Source organism: Nicotiana tomentosiformis, chromosome 8 (assembly GCF_000390325.3).
Source record: "Nicotiana tomentosiformis chromosome 8, ASM39032v3, whole genome shotgun sequence".
Lineage (NCBI taxonomy): Eukaryota > Viridiplantae > Streptophyta > Magnoliopsida > Solanales > Solanaceae > Nicotiana > Nicotiana tomentosiformis.
The window spans coordinates 52,692,978-52,712,002 of NC_090819.1; the positions used below are offsets into that span (position 1 = coordinate 52,692,978).

At 39.7% G+C, this 19,025-nt stretch overlaps 1 protein-coding gene across 1 annotated transcript; it reads left to right on the forward strand.

Annotated features, from left to right (window-relative positions):
• The first annotated feature begins 412 nt into the window (after positions 1-412).
• LOC138897476 (uncharacterized) lies at positions 413-1,099 on the forward strand. The gene is made up of 2 exons (XM_070183447.1): positions 413-687; positions 787-1,099. Exons 1-2 carry the CDS (start codon positions 413-415, stop codon positions 1,097-1,099), a joined length of 588 nt encoding a protein of 195 aa, XP_070039548.1.
• Positions 1,100-19,025: the final 17,926 nt, after the last annotated feature.

The window sequence follows — 19,025 nt, forward strand, 5'->3', positions numbered from 1 at the left end:
ACATGATGTGACCGGGAAGAAAGACCAAGCCATCTACTATCTGAGCAAGAAATTTACTGGCTATGAAACCAAATATACTTTGCCGGAAAGAACTTGTTGTGCCCTAACCTGGGTTGCTCAAAAGCTTAGACATTATTTGTTGGCCTATACCACATATCTCATAACCATATTGGACCCTCTAAAATACATATTCCAAAAATCAATGCCCACGGGAAGGCTAGGAAAATGGCAAATCCTGCTTACAGAGTTCGACATTGTCTATGTCACCCGCACCGCTATGAAAGCCTAAGCCTTGGCCGATCATTTGGTTGAGAACCCGGTTCATGATGAATACCAACCCCTAAGCACTTATTTCCCAGACGAGAAAGTAAACTCAGTTGAGGTAATCCCAGAAGACACCAAGACTTGGAAAATGTTCTTTGATGGAGCTGTAAATGCAAAGGGTGTTGGGATTGGGGAAATTTTGATTTTCCCCATATTCGGAGGAGAATTGGCCATTCAATCTTGTGAACTAATCGAGACCGAAATTGGAAAAAGAGGTCAGCACTATCCGATTATGGCCCGACTTCGGTTCTTCTGTAAGAATAACACTACTGAATATGAAGCTTGCATCATGGGCATGAACATGGCAATTGACATGGATTTAGAAGAATTACTACTCATGGGAGACTCTGATTTGATCATTCGGTAAGCACAAGGAGAATGGGAAACTCGAGATATCAAGCTTATCCCATATAGACAACATGTGGAAGATCTTAGAAAATGGTTCAAATCCGTTGAATTCAGGTATATTCCTCGATTCCACAATGAGCTAGCCGACGCACTAGCTACCTTGGCTGCAATGCTGCCATATCCGGGCAATGTCCATATTAACCCGTTAGAGATTCAAATCCGAGAAAGACATGGTTATTGCAACATGGTTGAAGCAAAACCCGATGTCCACCCATGGTATCATGATATTAAAAGTTTCTTGAAAACAAAGAAATACCCTGAGCAAGCAAATGGAGACAAAAAGAGAACCATTAGAAGGCTTGCTAGCAGTTTCTTCTTAAACGGAGAAGTGCTGTATAAAAAAACTCCAGATCTGAATCTGTTATGATGTGTAGATGCCAAAGAAGTTGAAAATATCATGAACGAAGTGCATTCAATAGTATGCAGTCCCCACATGAACGGATATGTCCTTGCAAAGAAAATCTTGCGGGCAGGTTATTATTGGATGACCATGGAAAGGATTGCTTTAGTTTGATCCGGAAGTGCCATCAGTGTCAGATACACGGTGACCTGATTCATGTACCGCCTTCAGAATTGCATCCTATGTCAGCGCCTTGGCCATTTGTTGCTTGGGGTATGGATATCATTGGGCCAATCGAGCCGAAAGCCTCAAATAGGCACATATTCATCTTGGTTGCCATTGATTACTTCACAAAATGGGTTGAAACGGTCACTTTCAAAGCCGTCACCAAGAAAGCAGTGGTGGACTTCGTACATTCCAATATTATCTGTTGTTTTGGTATTCCAAAAACTATCATTACCGACAACGCGGCAAATCTGAACAGTCATTTGATGAGGGAGGTATGCGAACAGTTTAAAATTACGCATCGCAATTCTACCCTTTACCGACCCAAAGCCAATGGCGCCGTTGAAGCGGCAAATAAAAACATCAAGAAGATCCTCAGGAAAATGATTCAAAGTTCTAGGCAATGGCATGAAAAGATGCCTTTTGCATTATTAGGATATCGCACAATCGTGCACATATCGGTCGGGGCTACGCCTTACTTATTGTTTTATGGCACTGAAGCCGTAATACCTGCAGAAGTCGAAATTTCCTCTCTTTGAATCATTGTTGAAGCTGAGATCGAGGATGATGAATGGGTCAAAATCCGGCTGGAACAGTTAACTATGATTGATGTAAAGCGAATGCCCACGGTTTGCCACGGGCAGTTGTACCAACAAAGAATGGCCCGCGCTTACAACAAGAAAGTGCGGCCTAAAAACTTCGAAGAGGGGCAACGCGTTCTAAGACGTATTCTCCCGCATCATGAGGAAGCAAAAGGAAAGTTTGCTCCAAATTGGAAAGGTTCATACATTATAAGAAAACTGCTGCCAAAAGGGGCATTGTATTCAGTAGATATTGAAGGAAATGACCCCGAAACAGCTATCAATGAGGATGCAGTCAAAAGGTAATGAAGGCTTTCTTCTTGCTACCCAAACACTATCAACTTTCGTAAACCCTTTGAGCCGGTTATTCTTCTTCCATCACCCTCCTTGGAACCAAAAAAAAAAAATCAATCAATCAATCAAAATAAAAACAAAACAAAAAACAAAATGTTTTCTTGAACTACGTTCGACTTTATTCCGAAAGGATATGTAGGCAGCCTTACTCTGGGGTTCAGTCACACAAAAATAAAAATCCAAATTCCCCCCGAAAATGAGACTGGGGCAGAATTTATAATAATTCGGCAACGCTTTCTCTTGAAAGGTTCCAAAGTTGTAATTCATTCAAATTCTTTTTACCCCAAATCTTGTTCAAGTCCTTCCGATCAATCGGTAAAGATGTCCAAAATTGGAGGATACAGTTACTTAGATCTGATACAACCAAACGAGAGAAATAAAATGAGAGAGTTTTATCGGTGAAAACCCAAACGGGCACCATGAGGCAATGGTAAGCAAAGAAATTGAAAATGAGAGAGCCTCGTTAGTGAAAACTCGCAAAGAGCACTACAAGGTGATGGTGAGAAGAGAAACGAGAGAGGTTAGCTAGTGAAAGCCCGCAAAGGGCACCACTGATCGAAAAGAGGATAATTGGTCGCTGACATGGACACAGTCCTGGGCAAGGTTTCTCAATCTTGAGGTATAAGTTATGGTGGATTTTTGAGAGTTGGACGGTTTGCACAGATCGGGCATCCAGTCCAAGAGGCATGTCATGTTCATTGAAGTCCGTATACACTCAAGATAAGCCCTTCTTTCCTTTCCCCGAAAGGGATACCTCTTGTCTAAATTCATTTATCTATTCCGTCATTTATTTTCTTTCAATCCCTTTCGGTCTAATTCTATTCTAAATTGAGACAAAGAAAGGATGGCAAGACCGATCTATAAGGTTCTCATTTGATACAAGCTAGTATGCAAAAAGCACCCAGCCTCGGCAGGTGCATCGAGTCGACCTCGACCGGCCATGATAGCTGATGCTTCGAAATCAAGAATTCCCGAAAGGAAAGGGATTAAAGTCAAAATGCCACAAAAGAAAAATAAAGTTAAAGAAGGTTAAGTACCACGTGATTAACCGTCCTGGTAAGATTTTGGAAAAGTCAAGATCTCCAGGATTAGAAATGAAACCAATCCCCAACGAGCCAGCAAGCAATCTACATCCAAAAGACGGGCCAAGATCGAGCGACCAAATAATAAAGGCCACAAAACCAACAAATGTGTCGAACTAACAAATTGTTCATTGTTTGAAGAAAACAGAAAACAGGTACAACTCAAAAGCAACTTTGCAAGAAGCAGTGGCAACCAAAAGAAATTGCGCAAGGACTAGAAACAGCTTTGCAACAACAACTTCAAAAGGGAAGTCTCCTCCAAATTCTTTCCCGCATTCACTCATCCTCCGAAAAACAAAGGAAGAAAATAAGAAATGATGTAAAAAATAATTCAAAAATTAAGGTAGTATAGGGCCTCCAATCCCTTGCAACGCCTTTTCCAATATAGGGCTTCCATTCCCTAGTTGATGCCAACATAGGGTCTCCATTCCCTAGTTAATGCCAACATAATTCGATGCCAACATGGAATCTTCCATTCCTTAGTTGATAATTTTCCAACATAGGGTCCCACTCCCTAGTTGATGCTAGCATAACCTGATGACATTCTAACATAGGGTCCCACTCCCTAGATGATGCCAGCATAACCTGATGACTTTCCAACATAGGGTCTCACTCCCTAGTTGATGCCAGCATAACCTGATGACTTTCCAACATAGGGTCCCACTCCCTAGTTGATGCCAGCATGACCTGATGACTTTCCAACATAGGGTCCCACTTCCTAGTTGATGCCAGCATAACCTGATGATTTTCTAACATAGGGTCTCACTTCCTAGTTGATGCCAGCATAACCTGATGATTTTCCAACATAGGGTCTCACTCCTTAGTTGATGCCACCATAACCTGATGACTTTCCAACATAGGGTCCCACTCCCTAGTTGATGACAGCATATCCTAATGATTTTCCAACGTAGGGTCCCACTCCCTAGTTGATGCCAGCATAACCTGATGACTTTCCGACATGGGGTCCCACTCCCTAGTTGATGCCAGCATAACTTGATGACTTTTCAACATTGGGTCCCACTCCCTAGTTGTTGCCAGCATAATCCGATGACTTGCCAACATAGGGTGTCCACTCCCTGGTTGATACCAGCATAACCTGGTGATAGGGTTTCCAACCCATAGTTGATTTCAATTCTAGACATAGGGTCTCCACTCCCTAGTCTACATTTTCTCTGGGTACACCATTCCCGCCTTTTTATCGCATTCAATAATGAAGTAGTATAGAATTTTGTTACTATAACTCACGAAATTTTCCTAGTGAAAACTGGGACAGAAAATTTCGTTGATTTGCTTTGATTCTTGAGCAGGTTATACCTTAAAGTACTGGGTTCGAGAAGACCAAAAGAAGAAGTCTCAATCCAGAATAAAAGAAAAGAAGGAAAAGAAAGTTGAACCCAAAGTACATAAGTGGAGAAGATATGGACTGCTCAAGACAAGACTGAAGTCACAAGTTTTGCATGTCCCGTCTTGATCCGAAAAAAACTGAAGAAGATGTAACCCGCACCTGCAACTAACAAGCATCAAGATCCAGATCAGAGTCTGCATAAAAATCCGTCCAGGACTCAAGACCAAGTTTCGGAAAGTCTACAGATAGGAATCTTGTAACTCGTAGCTGATAGACTTAGTTAGTTTTCTTCATTCGTTTTTACTTTGGTTGAATAAGGAGCTCAGCAGCAACAACAACAGTGAAATCACAGCTTTTCGGTAGTCCCAGCTTGAACTTCCAGAACTACACTGACATGATTCCTTTATAGCCAAGAATATATAGGCAACCTTCGAAGCAAGGTTCGGTCAAACTTTTTCAAAACGCTTCCCATGGAGTATCAAAACGGGTAAAATTTGTTCATGATTGCTCACCTTGTCTTTGCCTGAAAACTCTTCGTGTTTCCGAGCAATGAGGGGCAGCTGTGAGCATGTAATTTTTATCCTATAAAAAAATTACTCCTACAAAATTAATAAACAAATTAATCCTATTTATTTATAGATTTTATTTTTAGGATTTTTGGCAATTATTTGAGATTATTTGCATTTTAGTTGCATTTTTTATTTTTGAAGTTGTGAAAAATAACGAAAAATATTTAAATCATCATCATATTGCAAATCCTGCTTACAGAGTTCGACATTGTCTATGTCACCCGCACGGCTATGAAAGCTCAAGCCTTGGCCGATCATTTGGCTGAGAACCCGGTTGATGATGAATACCAACCCCTAAGCACTTATTTCCCAGACGAGGAAGTAAACTCAGTTGAGGTAATCCCAGAAGACACCAAGACTTGGAAAATGTTCTTTGATGGAGCTGTAAATGCAAAGGGTGTTGGGATTAAGGAAATTTTGATTTCTCCCACTGGTCAGCACTATCCGATTACAGCCCGACTTCGTTTCTTCTGTACGAATAACACTACTGAATATGAAGCTTGCATCATGGGCATTAACATGGCAATTGACATGGATATAGAAGAATTACTAATCATGGGAGACTCTGATTTGATCATTCAATAAGCACAAGGTGAATGGGAAACTTGAGATATCAAGCTTATCCCATATAGACAACATGTGGAAGATCTTAGCAAACGGTTCAAATCCGTTGAATTCAGGTATATTCCTCGATTCCACAATGAGCTAGTCGACGCACTAGCTACCTTGGCTGCAATGCTGCCATATCCGGGCAATGTCCATATTGACCCGTTAGAGATTCAAATCCGAGAAAGACATGGTTATTGCAACATGGTTGAAGCAGAACCCGATGTCCAGCCATGGTATCATGATATTAAAAGGTTCTTGAAAACAAAGAAATACCTTGAGCATGCCAATGGAGATCAAAAGAGAACCATTAGAAGGCTTGCTAGTAGTTTCTTCTTAAGCGGAGAAGTGTTGTATAAAAGAACTCCAAATCTGAATCTGTTAAGATGTGTAGATACCAAAGAAGCTGAAAAGATCATGAACGAAGTGCATTCAGGAGTATGCGGTCCCCATATGAACGGGTATGTCCTTGCAAAGAAAATCTTGCGGGTAGGTTATTACTGGATGACTATGGAAAAGGATTACTTCAGTTTTGTCCGGAAGTGCCATCAGTGTCAGATACACGGTGACCTGATTCATGCACCGCCTTCAGAATTGCATCCTATGTCAGTGCTTGGCCGTTTGTTGCTTGGAGTATGGATGTAATTGGGCCAATCGAGCCGAAAGCCTCAAATGGGCACAAATACATCTTGGTTGCCATTGATTACTTCACAAAATAGGTTGAAGCGGTCACTTTCAAAGCCGTCACCAAGAAAGTAGTGGTGGACTTCGTACATTCCAACATTATCTATCGTTTTGGTATTCCAAAAACAATCACTACCAACAACGCGGCAAATCTAAATAGTCATTTGATGAGGGAGGTATGTGAACAGTTTAAAATTACATATCGCAATTCTACCCCATACCGACCCAAAGCCAATGGCGCCGTTGAAGCGGCAAATAAAAACATCAAGAAGATCCTCAGGAAAATGATTCAAAGTTCTAGGCAATGGCATGAAAAGATGGCTTTTGCATTGTTAGGATATCGCACAACCGTGCGCACATCGGTCGGGGTTGCGCCTTACTTATTGGTTTATTGCACTGAAGTCGTAATACCTGCAGAAGTCGAAATATCCTCTCTTCGAATCATTGTTGAAGCTGAGATCGAGGATGATGAATGGGTCAAGACCCGGCTGGAACAGTTAACTATGATTGATTAAAAGCGAATGGTCGTGGTTTGCCACGGGCAGTTGTACCAACAAAGAATGGTCCGCGCTTACAACAAGAAAGTGCGGCCTAGAAACTTCGAAGTGGGGAAACTTGTTCTAAGACAGATTCCCCCGCATCATGAGGAAGCAAAAGGAAAGTTTGCTCCAAATTGGAAAGGTCCATATATTATAAGAAAACTGCTGCCAAATTGGGCATTGTTTTTAGGAGATATTGAAGGAAATAACCCCGAAACGACTATCAATGCGGATTCAGTCAAAAGGTATTATGTTTAACCCTTTTCGCGGTCTTGATACTCTCCGATTAGGATGATGAAGGCTTTTATTCTCGCTACCCAAATACTATCAACTTTCGTAAACCCTTTGAGCCGATTATTCTTCTTTCATCACCCTCCTTGGAACCAAAAAAAAGTAAAAAAAAAATCAATCAATAAATCAAGACAAAAAACAAAATGTTTCCTTGAACTACGTTCGACTTGATTCCGAAAGGATACGTAGGCAGCCTCACTCTGAGGTTCAGTCACACTAAAATAAAAATCTAAATTCCCCCCAAAGATGAGACTGTGGCAGAATTTATAATAGTTCGGCGACGCTTTCGCCTGAAAGGTTCTAAAGTTGTAATTTAATTCAAGTTATTTTTACTCCAAATCCTGTTCAAGTCCTTCCGATCAATCGGTAAAGATGTCCAAAATTGGAGGATACAGTTACTTAAAACTGATACAACCAAACGAGAGAAATAAAATGAGAGAGTCTTATTGGTGAAAACCCACATGGGCACCATGAGGCGATGGTAAGCAAAGAAATTGAAAATGAGAGAGCCTCATTAGTGAAAACTTACAAAGAGCACTACAAGGCGATGGTGAGAAGAGAAATGAGAGAGGTTAGCTGGTGAAAATCCGTAAAGGGCACCACTGATCGAAAAGAGGATAATTGGTCGCTGACATGGACACAGTCTTGGGCAAGATTTCTCAATTTTGAGGTATAAGTTATGGTGGATTTCTGAGAGTTGGATGGTTCGCACAGATTGGGCATCTGGTCCAAGAGGCATGTCAAGTTCATTAAAGTCCGCATACACTCCAGATAAGTCCTTCTTTCCTTTCTCAGAAAGGGATACCTCTTGTCTAAATTCATTTATCCATTCCGTCATTTATTTTCTTTCAATCCCTTGCGGTCTAATTCTATTCTATATTGAGACAAAGAAAGGATGGCAAGACCGATCTATAAGGTTCGCATATTATACAAGCTAGTATGCAAAAAGCGCCCAGCCTCGGCAATTGCATCGAGTTGACCTCGACCGGCCATGATAGCTGATGCTTCGAAATCAAGAATTCCCAAAAGGAAAGGGATTAAAGTCAAAATGCCACAAAGGAAAAATAAAGTTAAAGAAGGTTAAGTCCCACGTTAACCTTCCTGGTAAGATTTTCGAAAAGTTAAGATCTCCAGGGTTCGAAATGAAACCAATCCCCAGCGAGCCAGCAAGAAATCAAAATCTTCGTCCAAAAGATGGGCCAAGATCGAGTGACTAAATAATAAAGGCAACAAAACCAACCACCGTGTTGAACTGACAAATTGTTCTTTATTTGAAGAAAATAGAAAACAGGTACAACCTGAAAGCAAACTTGCAAGAAGCAGGGGCAACCAAAAGAAATAGCGCAAGGATTAGAAACAACTTTGCAACAACAACTTCAAAAAGGAAGTCTCCTCCAAATTCTTTCCCGCATTCACTCATCCTCTGAAAACAAAGGAAGAAAAGAAGAAATGATGTTAAAAATAATTTAAAAATTAAGGTAGTATAGGGCCTCCAATCCCTAGCTGCGCCTTTACCAACATAAAGCTTTCATTCCCTAATTGATGCCAACATAAGGTCTCCATTCCCTAGTTAATGCTGACATAACCCGATGCCAACATAGGATCTTCCATTCCTTGGTAGACTTTCCAACATAGGGTCCCATTCCCTAGTTGGTACTTTCGAACATAGGGTCCCACTCCCTAGTTGATGCCAGCATAACTTGGTGACTTTCCAACATAGGGTCCCACTCCCTAGTTGATGCCAGCATAACCTGATGACTTTTCAACATGGGGTCCCACTCCCTAGTTGATGCCAGCATAACCTGATGACTTTCCAACAAAGGGTCCCACTCCCTAGTTGATGCCAGCATAACCTGATGACTTTCCAACATAGGGTCCCACTCCCTAGTTGATGCCAACATGACTTGATGACTTTCCAACATAGGTTCCCACTCCCGAGTTCATGCGAGCATAACTTGATGATTTTCCAACATAGGGTCCCAATCCTTAGTTGATGCCAGCATAACCTGATGACTTTCCAATATAGGGTCATACTCCTAGTTGATGCCAGCATAACCTGATGACTTTCCAACATAGGGTCCCACTCCCTAGTTGATGCCAACATAACCTAATGACTAGCCAACATAGGGTCTACACTCCCTGGTTGATACCAGCATAACCTGGTGATAGAGTTTCCAACCCATAGTTAATTTCACGTCTAGACATAGGGTCTCCACTCCCTAGTCTACATTTACACCGGGTACACCATTCCCGCCTTTTTTATCGCGTTCAACGAAAATAAATTGCGCAAGGATTAGAAACAGCTTTGCAACAACAACTTCAAAAGGGAAGTCTCCTCCAAATTCTTTCCCGCATTCACTCATCCTCTGAAAACAAAGGAAGAAAAGAATAAATGATGTTAAAAATAATTTAAAAATTAAGGTAGTATAGGGCCTCCAATCCCTAGCTGCGCCTTTTCCAACATAAAGCTTCCATTCCCTAATTGATGCCAACATAAGGTCTCCATTCCCTAGTTAATGCTGACATAACCCGATGCCAACATAAGATCTTCCATTCCTTGGTAGACTTTCCAACATAGGGTCCCACTCCCTAGTTGGTACTTTCGAACATAGGGTCCCACTCCCTAGTTGATGCCAGCATAACCTGGTGATTTTCCAACATAGGGTCACACTCCCTAGTTGATGCCAGCATAACCTGATGACTTTCCAACATGGGTTCCCACTCCCTAGTTGATGCCAGCATAACTTGATGACTTTCTACCATAGGGTCCCACTCCCTAGTTGATGCCAGCATAACCTGATGACTTTCCAACATAGGGTCTCACTCCCTAGTTGATACCAGCATGACCTGATGACTTTCCAACATAGGGTACCACTCCCTAGTTCATGGGAGCATAACCTGATGATTTTTCAACATAAGGTCCCAATCCTTAGTTGATGCCAGCATAACCTGATGACTTTCCAACATAGGGTCCCACTCCTAGTTGATGCCAGTATAACCTAATGACTTTACAACATAGGGTCCCACTCTCTAGTTGATGCCAACATAACCTGATGACTAGCCAACATAGGGTCTCCACTCCCTCGTTGATACCAGCATAACCTGGTGATAGGGTTTGCAACTCATAGTTGATTTCACGTCTAAACATAGAGTCTCCACTCCCTAATCTACATTTACTCCGGGTACACCATTCCCGCCTTTTTTTATCCCATTCAACCAAAAGAAATTGCGCAAGGATTAGAAACAGCTTTGCAACAACAACTTCAAAAGGGAAGTCTCCTCCAAATTCTTTCCCGCATTCACTCATCCTCTGAAAACAAAGGAAGAAAAGAAGAAACGATGTTAAAAATAATTTAAAAATTAAGGTAGTATAGGGCCTCCAATCCCTAGTTGCGCCTTTTCCAACATAAAGCTTCCATTCCCTAATTGATGCCAACATAGGGTCTCCATTCCCTAGTTAATGCAGACATAACTCGATGCCAACATAGGATCTTTCATTCCTTGGTTGATGACTTTCCAACATAGGGTCCCACTCCCTAGTTGATACCAGCATAACCTGATGACTTTCCAACATAGGGTCCCACGCCCTAGTTGATGCCAGTATAAACCTTATGACTTTCGAACATAGGGTCCCACTCCCTAGTTGATGCCAGCATAACCTAATGACTATCGAACATACGGCCCCACTCCCTAGTTGATGCCAGCATAACCTGGTGACTTTCCAACATAGGGTCCCACTCCCTAGTTGATGCCAGCATAACTTGATGACTTTCCAACATGGGGTCCCACTCCCTAGTTGATGCCAGCATAACCTGATGACTTTCCAACATAAGGTCCCACTCCCTAGTTGATGCCAGCATAACCTGATGACTTTCCAACATAGGGTCCCACTCCTTAGTTGATGCCAGCATAACCTGATGATTTTCCAACATAGGCTCTCACTCCCTAGTTGATGCCAGCATGACCTGATGACTTTCCAACATAGGGTCCCACTCCCTAGTTGATGCCAGCATGACCTGATGACTTTCCAACATAGGGTCCCACTCCCTAGTTGATGCCAGCATAACCTGATGACTTTCCAACATAAGGTCCCACTCCCTAGTTGATGCCAGCATAACCTGATGATTTTCCAACATAGGGTCCCACTCCTTAGTTGATGCCAGCATGACCTGATGACTTTCCAACATAGGGTTCCACTCCCTAGTTGATGCCAGCATGACCTGATGACTTTCCAACATAGGGTCCCACTCCCTAGTTCATGCGAGCATAACCTGATGATTTTCCAACATAGGGTCCCAATCCTTAGTTGATGCAAGCATAACCTGATGACTTTTCAACATAGGGTCCCACTCCTAGTTGATACCAGCATACCCTGATGACTTTCCTACATAGGGTCCCACTCCTTAGTTGACGCCAACATAACCTGATGACTAGCCAACATAGGGTCTCCACTCCCTGGTTGATACCAGCATAACCTGGTGATAGGGTTTCCAACCCATAGTTGATTTCATGTCTAGACATAGGGTCTCCACTCCCTAGTCTACATTTACACCGGGTACACCATTCCCGCCTTTTTTATCGCGTTCAACCAAAATAAATTGCGCAAGGATTAGAAACAGCTTTGCAACAACAACTTCAAAAGGGAAGTCTCCTCCAAATTCTTTCCCGCATTCACTCATCCTCTGAAAACAAAGGAAGAAAAGAATAAATGATGTTAAAAATAATTTAAAAATTAAGGTAGTATAGGGCCTCCAATCCCTAGCTGCGCCTTTTCCAACATAAAGCTTCCATTCCCTAATTGATGCCAACATAAGGTCTTCATTCCCTAGTTAATGCTGACATAACTCGATGCCAACATAGGATCTTCCATTTCTTGGTTGATGACTTTCCAACATAGGGTCCCACACCCTAATTGATGCCAGCATAACCTAATGACTTTCCAACATAGGGTCCTACTCCCTAGTTGATGCCAGCATAACCTGATGACTTTTCAACATAGGGTCCCACTCCCTTGTTGATGCCAGCATAATCTGATGACATTCCACCATAGGGTCCCACTCCCTAGTTGATGCCACCATAACATGATGATTGGGTTTCCAATCCATAGTTGATTTCACGTCTAGATATAGGGTCTCCACTCCCTAGTCTACATTTACTCCGGGTACACCATTCCTGCCTTTTTTATCGCGTTTAATAATGAAGTAGTATAGAATTTTGTTACAATACCTCATGAAATTTTTCTAGTGAAAACTGGGCAGAAAATTTCGTTCGTTTTCTTTGATTCCTGAGCATACCTTAAAGTATTGGGTTCGAGATAACCAAAAGAAGAAGTCTCAATCCAGAATAAAAGAAAAGAAGGAAAAGAAAGTTGAACCCAAAGTACAGAAGTGGAGAAGATGTGGACTGCTCAAGACAAGATTGAAGTCACAAGTTTTGCATGTCCCGTCTTGATCCGGAAAAGCTGAAGAAGATGTAACCCGTACCTGCAGCTAACAAGCATCAAGATCCAGATCAGAGTCCGCATAAAGAACCGGCCAGGACTCAAGACCAAGCTTCGGAAAATCTACAGATAGAAATCTTGTAACTCGTAACTGATAGGCTTAGTTAGTTTTCTTCATTCTTTTTTACTTTGGTGTAATAAGGAGCTCAGCAGTAGTAACAACAGCAACATCAGTGAAATAACAGCTTTCCGGTAGTCCCAGCTACCAAAACTTCCAGAACTATACTAACCTGATTCCTTTATAGCCAAGGATATGTAGGCAACCTTCGAAGCAAGGTTCGGTCAAACTTTTTCAAAACGCTTCCCATGGAGTATCAAAACGGGTAAAATTGGTTCATGACTGCTCAATTTATCTTTGCCCAAAAACTCTTCGTGTTTCCGAGCAAAGAGGGCAGCTGTGAGCATGTAATTTTTACCCTACAAAAAAAATACTCCTACAAAATTAATAAACAAATTAGTCTTATTTATTTTTAGATTTTATTTTTAGTATTTTTGGCAATTATTTGAGATTATTTTCATTTTAGTTGCATTTTTTATTTTTGAAGTTGTGAAAAATAACAAAATATATTTAAATCAGCATCATGTTGCATTATTATGTTGTTGACTTAATTTAATACCTAATTATATAATTTAATTATATCGTTGAAAGAAAATCACAAAAAATTATTATTTTTGACATTGTTATTTTTAATGTTAAAATTAGTAGTTTTACTTTTTATAACTTAGGATTGACTAATTAGTTAAATAATAAGAGTAAATAGCTAATTAATTAAGATAGGTTAGTATTTAATTAGGATTTAGTTAAATTAATTAGATTTTAGAAATTAATTTTTTTTTTTTTAAAAAGGGTTCATTTGGACTTAACCGGACTGGGCCAGTCTTTAAAAACCAAGCCCAGTCCCAGAACTTAACCCAAAATACCCAAGCCCAACCCCCTTGAACCGGTCCGCCCCCATTAAAAAACAAACGACGTCGTTTAAGTGCCAGGCGATCCTGGTCGTTGATCTTCACTAGATCCAACAGTCCGAACTGGCCTAGCACTTGGTATATATATGTCCAAACCCTCTCTTACCCCTCTCATTTCACACTCCCCCTTTCTCACATCTCTCTCTCTCAGCCGCCCTAACTCCCACCTCCAAAATCCTAGCCGCCCCAATATACTCCTCCCACGCCGCCGCCGGAAATTGCCTAAGGCGGCGGCGAATCCTAAAACTGCCCCAAATCCACCCAAAATCCACCCTACTCTCTCCCCTTACTCCTCCTAAACATCACCCCACCCCAAAAACCCCACCAAAAATCCTAGATCTTAGATCTAAGGTCTCTGAAACCCTAGATCTATTTTTCATTTTTTCAAAACCCTAAAATCCAACCTAGTCCGTTTAATAATCCTCCTGTCAAGATCTCCCATCAAGGATCTCAGATCCCAGATGGGAGTCTTGGCATGAGGGTTTTTAGCGGCTAAATTTATTTTTCCTGTTATTTTCTATTTTTCTTAATGTTTTTTATTTATTTTTATTTTATTATTATTACGTATTTTATTGTTATATTCTGTGTTTACTTTTAGCTGTTACTATTTTATTTTTATTATTGTCAGTTATTTTGTTTACATTAATTAATTAATTAAATAGACTTTATTAAGATAAAGTAAAAACAGTGTTAGATTAGTTTATTTTTCCTTTTTTCTTTCTGCTTTTTTATTATTTATTTTTATTTATTTTTTATTATAATTATATGTTTTATCTTTATTAGTTCTGCATTTATTTTTAGTATTACTGCTTTGTTATTTATTTTGTTAAATTAATTGCCGTTATTATTTTAATTTTTACTGTTGTTTGGTTTGGTTAAGAACTGGGCCTTACTGAAGTGGTCTGTTCTACTTGGCTCATAAATTGGGTCTGTCTGAATAGACAGGCCCATAGCTTTGTAAAAATCTTAAGAGTCCAAAGTTCTTAGGCCCGGAGTCACCTGACTCAGGCCCAGAACCAATCTGGTTCTCAGGTAATTCCAAGACCCTTAAGGGTCAATTTTAAAATTCTAATTCTAAAGTTTTTCAGAAAAACACTAGAAACTTCTAGAATAAGGGACAGTTGTCCCAATGCTGAGTAGAAAAATAGGGATAAGATCCAAAAATATCCAGAAATTGAACACTTGTCCATTTTCTGAGGTAAGGAAGGTACTAGAAATTGGACAGCTGTCCATTTCTGTTAAGAAAGATGTCCTTTTCCCTAATTTTAGGAAATTATGGCAGATTCTTTATACCCTAATTCTTATCCCTTTTCACTCCTTCGCTCTATAAATACACTCCTCCTTTTTCATTAGACCTACACATTATAGACACCTTAAGATATACATATTCATACATATTGAAAAAAATATCTGAATACACCTACACACACAGATACACAAAAATACACAGAAAATCTCTGCACTGCCTTAAGATTTTCTCTTCATTTTCAAAAGAAAAACTTCTGAAAATCAACCTTGATCTTTCAGAAACAAAAATACATTCCTTTTCCTATTTTAAAATCCGGTTGTTCTTACCTTACTGGGTTTAATTGCTGCTGCATTGCTTCAAGCTTTTCAGAGACTTATTTTTTATTTATTTCATTTCTCTTGCTGCTGTCAAGGTACTTTCTCAACAATGTAAAATTTCAATTTTGTTACTATTATGTTTCTTTCACTGTTTATCACAGTTTGTGTTTGGTTTGAATGTGATTTTATACATAAGCTAAGATATTACATAAATCATATTAGTAAAAGTCGTATGGTTAGAAATTGTGTGTAAATTCATATAAGAGTCAATTAATCACATTGTTTTAGAAAACTTAAGTTATGTTAACACTTTAATATAAGAAATAGAAGATTTAGGCAATCAGTAGGAAAATTATCCAAATTTAAAACAGAATTTCGATTTATTTTATTCGCGTTCCAAACCCCCTTTTAGTTTTCTGCTTTAAAAGATAAACAAAAACATAGGAAAATTTTATAACTGCTATTACAAAAATTAATCTCAAATTCGTTCAAATAAATATGAGTTGGGCCAGAGTCACATGGACTCATTATCACCAGGCCCAAATTTCTTTAGTTAATTTCATTTAGCTGTCCATAAAAATGAATATTGGGCCAGAGTCATTTGGACTCATCTCCATGCCCAGATCTTTCTGAATTAAATGAGTTTAATTGATTGAATGCTTAATAACATGGCATTGGCCCTGAGTCATTTGGACTCCATGATCACTAGGCCCAAATCGTTTGGACTGAATTCATTTAGCTGCCTTAAAATATGCATTGGGCCAGAGTCAATTAGACTCAAGCAGGCCCAAATCCTTTTGAACTGAATTCATTAGCTAGGCCCAATAACGAATAATATATGTCTTGGGTTAGAGTTCATTTGGACTTAGTCCTTATCGGGCCTCAAACTTTAAATCTGGGCCTACTTGACAGATAATACATAGGCTGCCCCCATCTAATACAAACAAATATATCACTTAGTATTAAACCTTTACACTTAGCCATATGACATAGAGTATTTATCTTAGAGACATAAGCATAACTTAAGGTATTTATAATCAACTTAATTATTATAATTATGTACACGTACACGTGACATAGTTATGATGCCAAAACAAACCAAGGTACATGTTCGTGTGACCATGGTCAAACAATCTTAGTAAATAAAATGCCTTAATTAAACACTCGTAGAAATGCTTTAGGCGCGGATTTTAAACTACTATCGTGATTGCATACATGTCCACGTGACGTGATCTCGATATTTAAATAAATTCAAGGTACGCGTTCGCACGACTTTGACCAAATTTTTTTTTTAAAAAATAAATCACGTGTTATGGATTGTGGACACGTATGCGTGACATGAGTTTTGACACACCAAACTAAACGGGTATACGTGCGTGTAACTCGTCTTAAGATAGTTCTTTAAATATGAATAATCGAGTAATTAAAAGTGGTATAGGATAAAATACACATAGGTCCTAAAATGAGTAATTAACTAAAATGAGCTAAGTATAAATCATTAAGCGCCCGTGCTAAAACCATGAAACTCGGAAGTACCTAACACCTTCTCCCGGGTTAACAGAATCCCTTATCCGGTCTTATAGTTGCGCAGACTTTTAACGGAGTCAAAATTTTCTCGATTTGGAATTTAAAAATAAATGGTGACTCGGAACACCGTAAATAATTTTGAGTGGCGACTCTGAATAAATAAATAATCCCAAATTCATATAATATCACTTAAATTGGAAAAACTCCCTTATCCTGGGCCCTATCGAGAAAAAAAGAGGTGTGACAGGTATCACCTGAGAAGGGTATGCATTTCAGAAGGCGCACTGTGTTTGACTTGCGAATGCTTGATAGGTATTACATAATCGCCTGGTCTATCGACTACTGATGTTCACATTTTGCTATGTGGCATGAAAGAATGATGGAATTATTTCTCGTGAGATAATTGTGTATGGAGGATGTGTCAGTCATTTGAGTGGTGGATTTTGGATCAGACATGAAGATTCTTGTATTCTAGGGATTTGAAGACTGGAAGGGTTTTCAGAGGCAGAATGTTCCTTGGTTGCGGACTGTGAAGGTATGTCAGGAAGTTGATGGTTGATTGTATGTGTTATGGATATGTTATTGTGCACTTTTTGGAGGTTACCTACCCATTTCGGGAGGATCAGAAATGATTTGGAGGCTACTGGCAGGCCAAATGACAATGTGTATTCGACATCGAGTCAGATTTGCTTACTCAACACAGCTATTGTTAAGGGGTGTGTCATTCGTTAGAGTTGATCTTATTCATGTCTGATATGTTCCATGCGTTACTATTCTATGCTATGAGGGGCTGTGAGATTGTTAACTATTTACACACATGATGCGGTTCTGTTTGGGCCTTGTGTTGGAATTCGAGCGAGACGGATCTTGGGGTATTAAATGGGTGATTGTGCCTTGGTTATAGTCCTCCTATTTTGGTATATTGTTCTATCCGTTTTTACATGGTCATGGTGATGCATTTCGCGTGTTTGTTGTTGATATATCTATGGTTGTTGATTGTGAGCATCATGGCTCGAGCTATTCCGTGTGGATCGGTGTATGGATTGGGTCATGCATCATAACAGAGTTATGTTGGGATATTATCCTTCATTTTATTTCGTGTATTCTTTTCTTGTATATGAGATAGGTTCATAGCATTGCGCTTTGTGGTGGTATTTGCTGAGCTTGCGGGACGATTCTCTCGTTTGATTCTCTTTCCATCATTGGGTATCTTCAAGTTGTTGCCTGTTTGGTGCACAGATTGCACGCTATGTGGCTTGAGGTGGTGCTGATGTGGCGTGTTGGTCGAGCATCTTTTACTTAATGAGACGAGGTTATTGGACCTGGAATGAGTGCTATCGGATTTGATTAAGGTATGTTTGGAAGAATAATGTCATTAGTCAGCTCCGAATTTGGAAATGGTTCTTATTAGGCGAGAAAGCTCCACGACTTGTTGATCTGATGGGTGGTTATGCGTTTATGCATGTTTCTTTCATCATTGGCAGTGTATGAAGGTTTAGAACAATATTTTATTTGATATGAGGTTTGTTACCAGTACTGGATTTGTTAATGAGCAATTATGGTGGTAGGAAATTATTTCCATATCTGTCTGAGTTGTGTGGTATTTCATGTGATTATATCTTTGGATATGGTTATGTCTTGATATATTTTGTTTGGATTATATGCAGTGTGTAGATGCGAGAATCAAGTCTTATAATGAGTTCTGGATGTTGGAGAATTGGTTCTAAGGTTATAGACTAAGGTTGAAGTAAGGATCTTTAGTTAGGTTGTATTGTCATGCTTATATGGATTGGGGTGTCATGGGATCACCCATGGGTATATGCATTGTGAGTTTATACGGTGATTTAATGGCTTTGGAACGACTGTTGGCATGTTCGAGGATGCATATATATTTAAGTGGGGAAGAATGTAACGACCTGATCGGTCATTTTAGCCTTTGTATCTAGTTTGGTGGTTTTAAGTCATGAGTAGCTTCATATGGTGTATTATGACCATCGTGTATCGTCAGTTTTGGTTTTCGGGTGGTTCAGGATTGATTTGGAAGAATGATTCTCAACTAGAAAGCTTTAAGTTGAAAGAGTTGACCAAGTATGACATTTGTGTATTTGACCTCGGATC

Bases quoted from the DNA above. Each gene is read 5' to 3' on its own strand.
- LOC138897476 (XM_070183447.1), top strand. From the start codon at position 413: ATGTTCTTTGATGGAGCTGTAAATGCAAAGGGTGTTGGGATTGGGGAA. The intron at 688-786 runs GTAAGCACAAGG...CGTTGAATTCAG, and splicing joins GACTCTGATTTGATCATTCG to GTATATTCCTCGATTCCACA.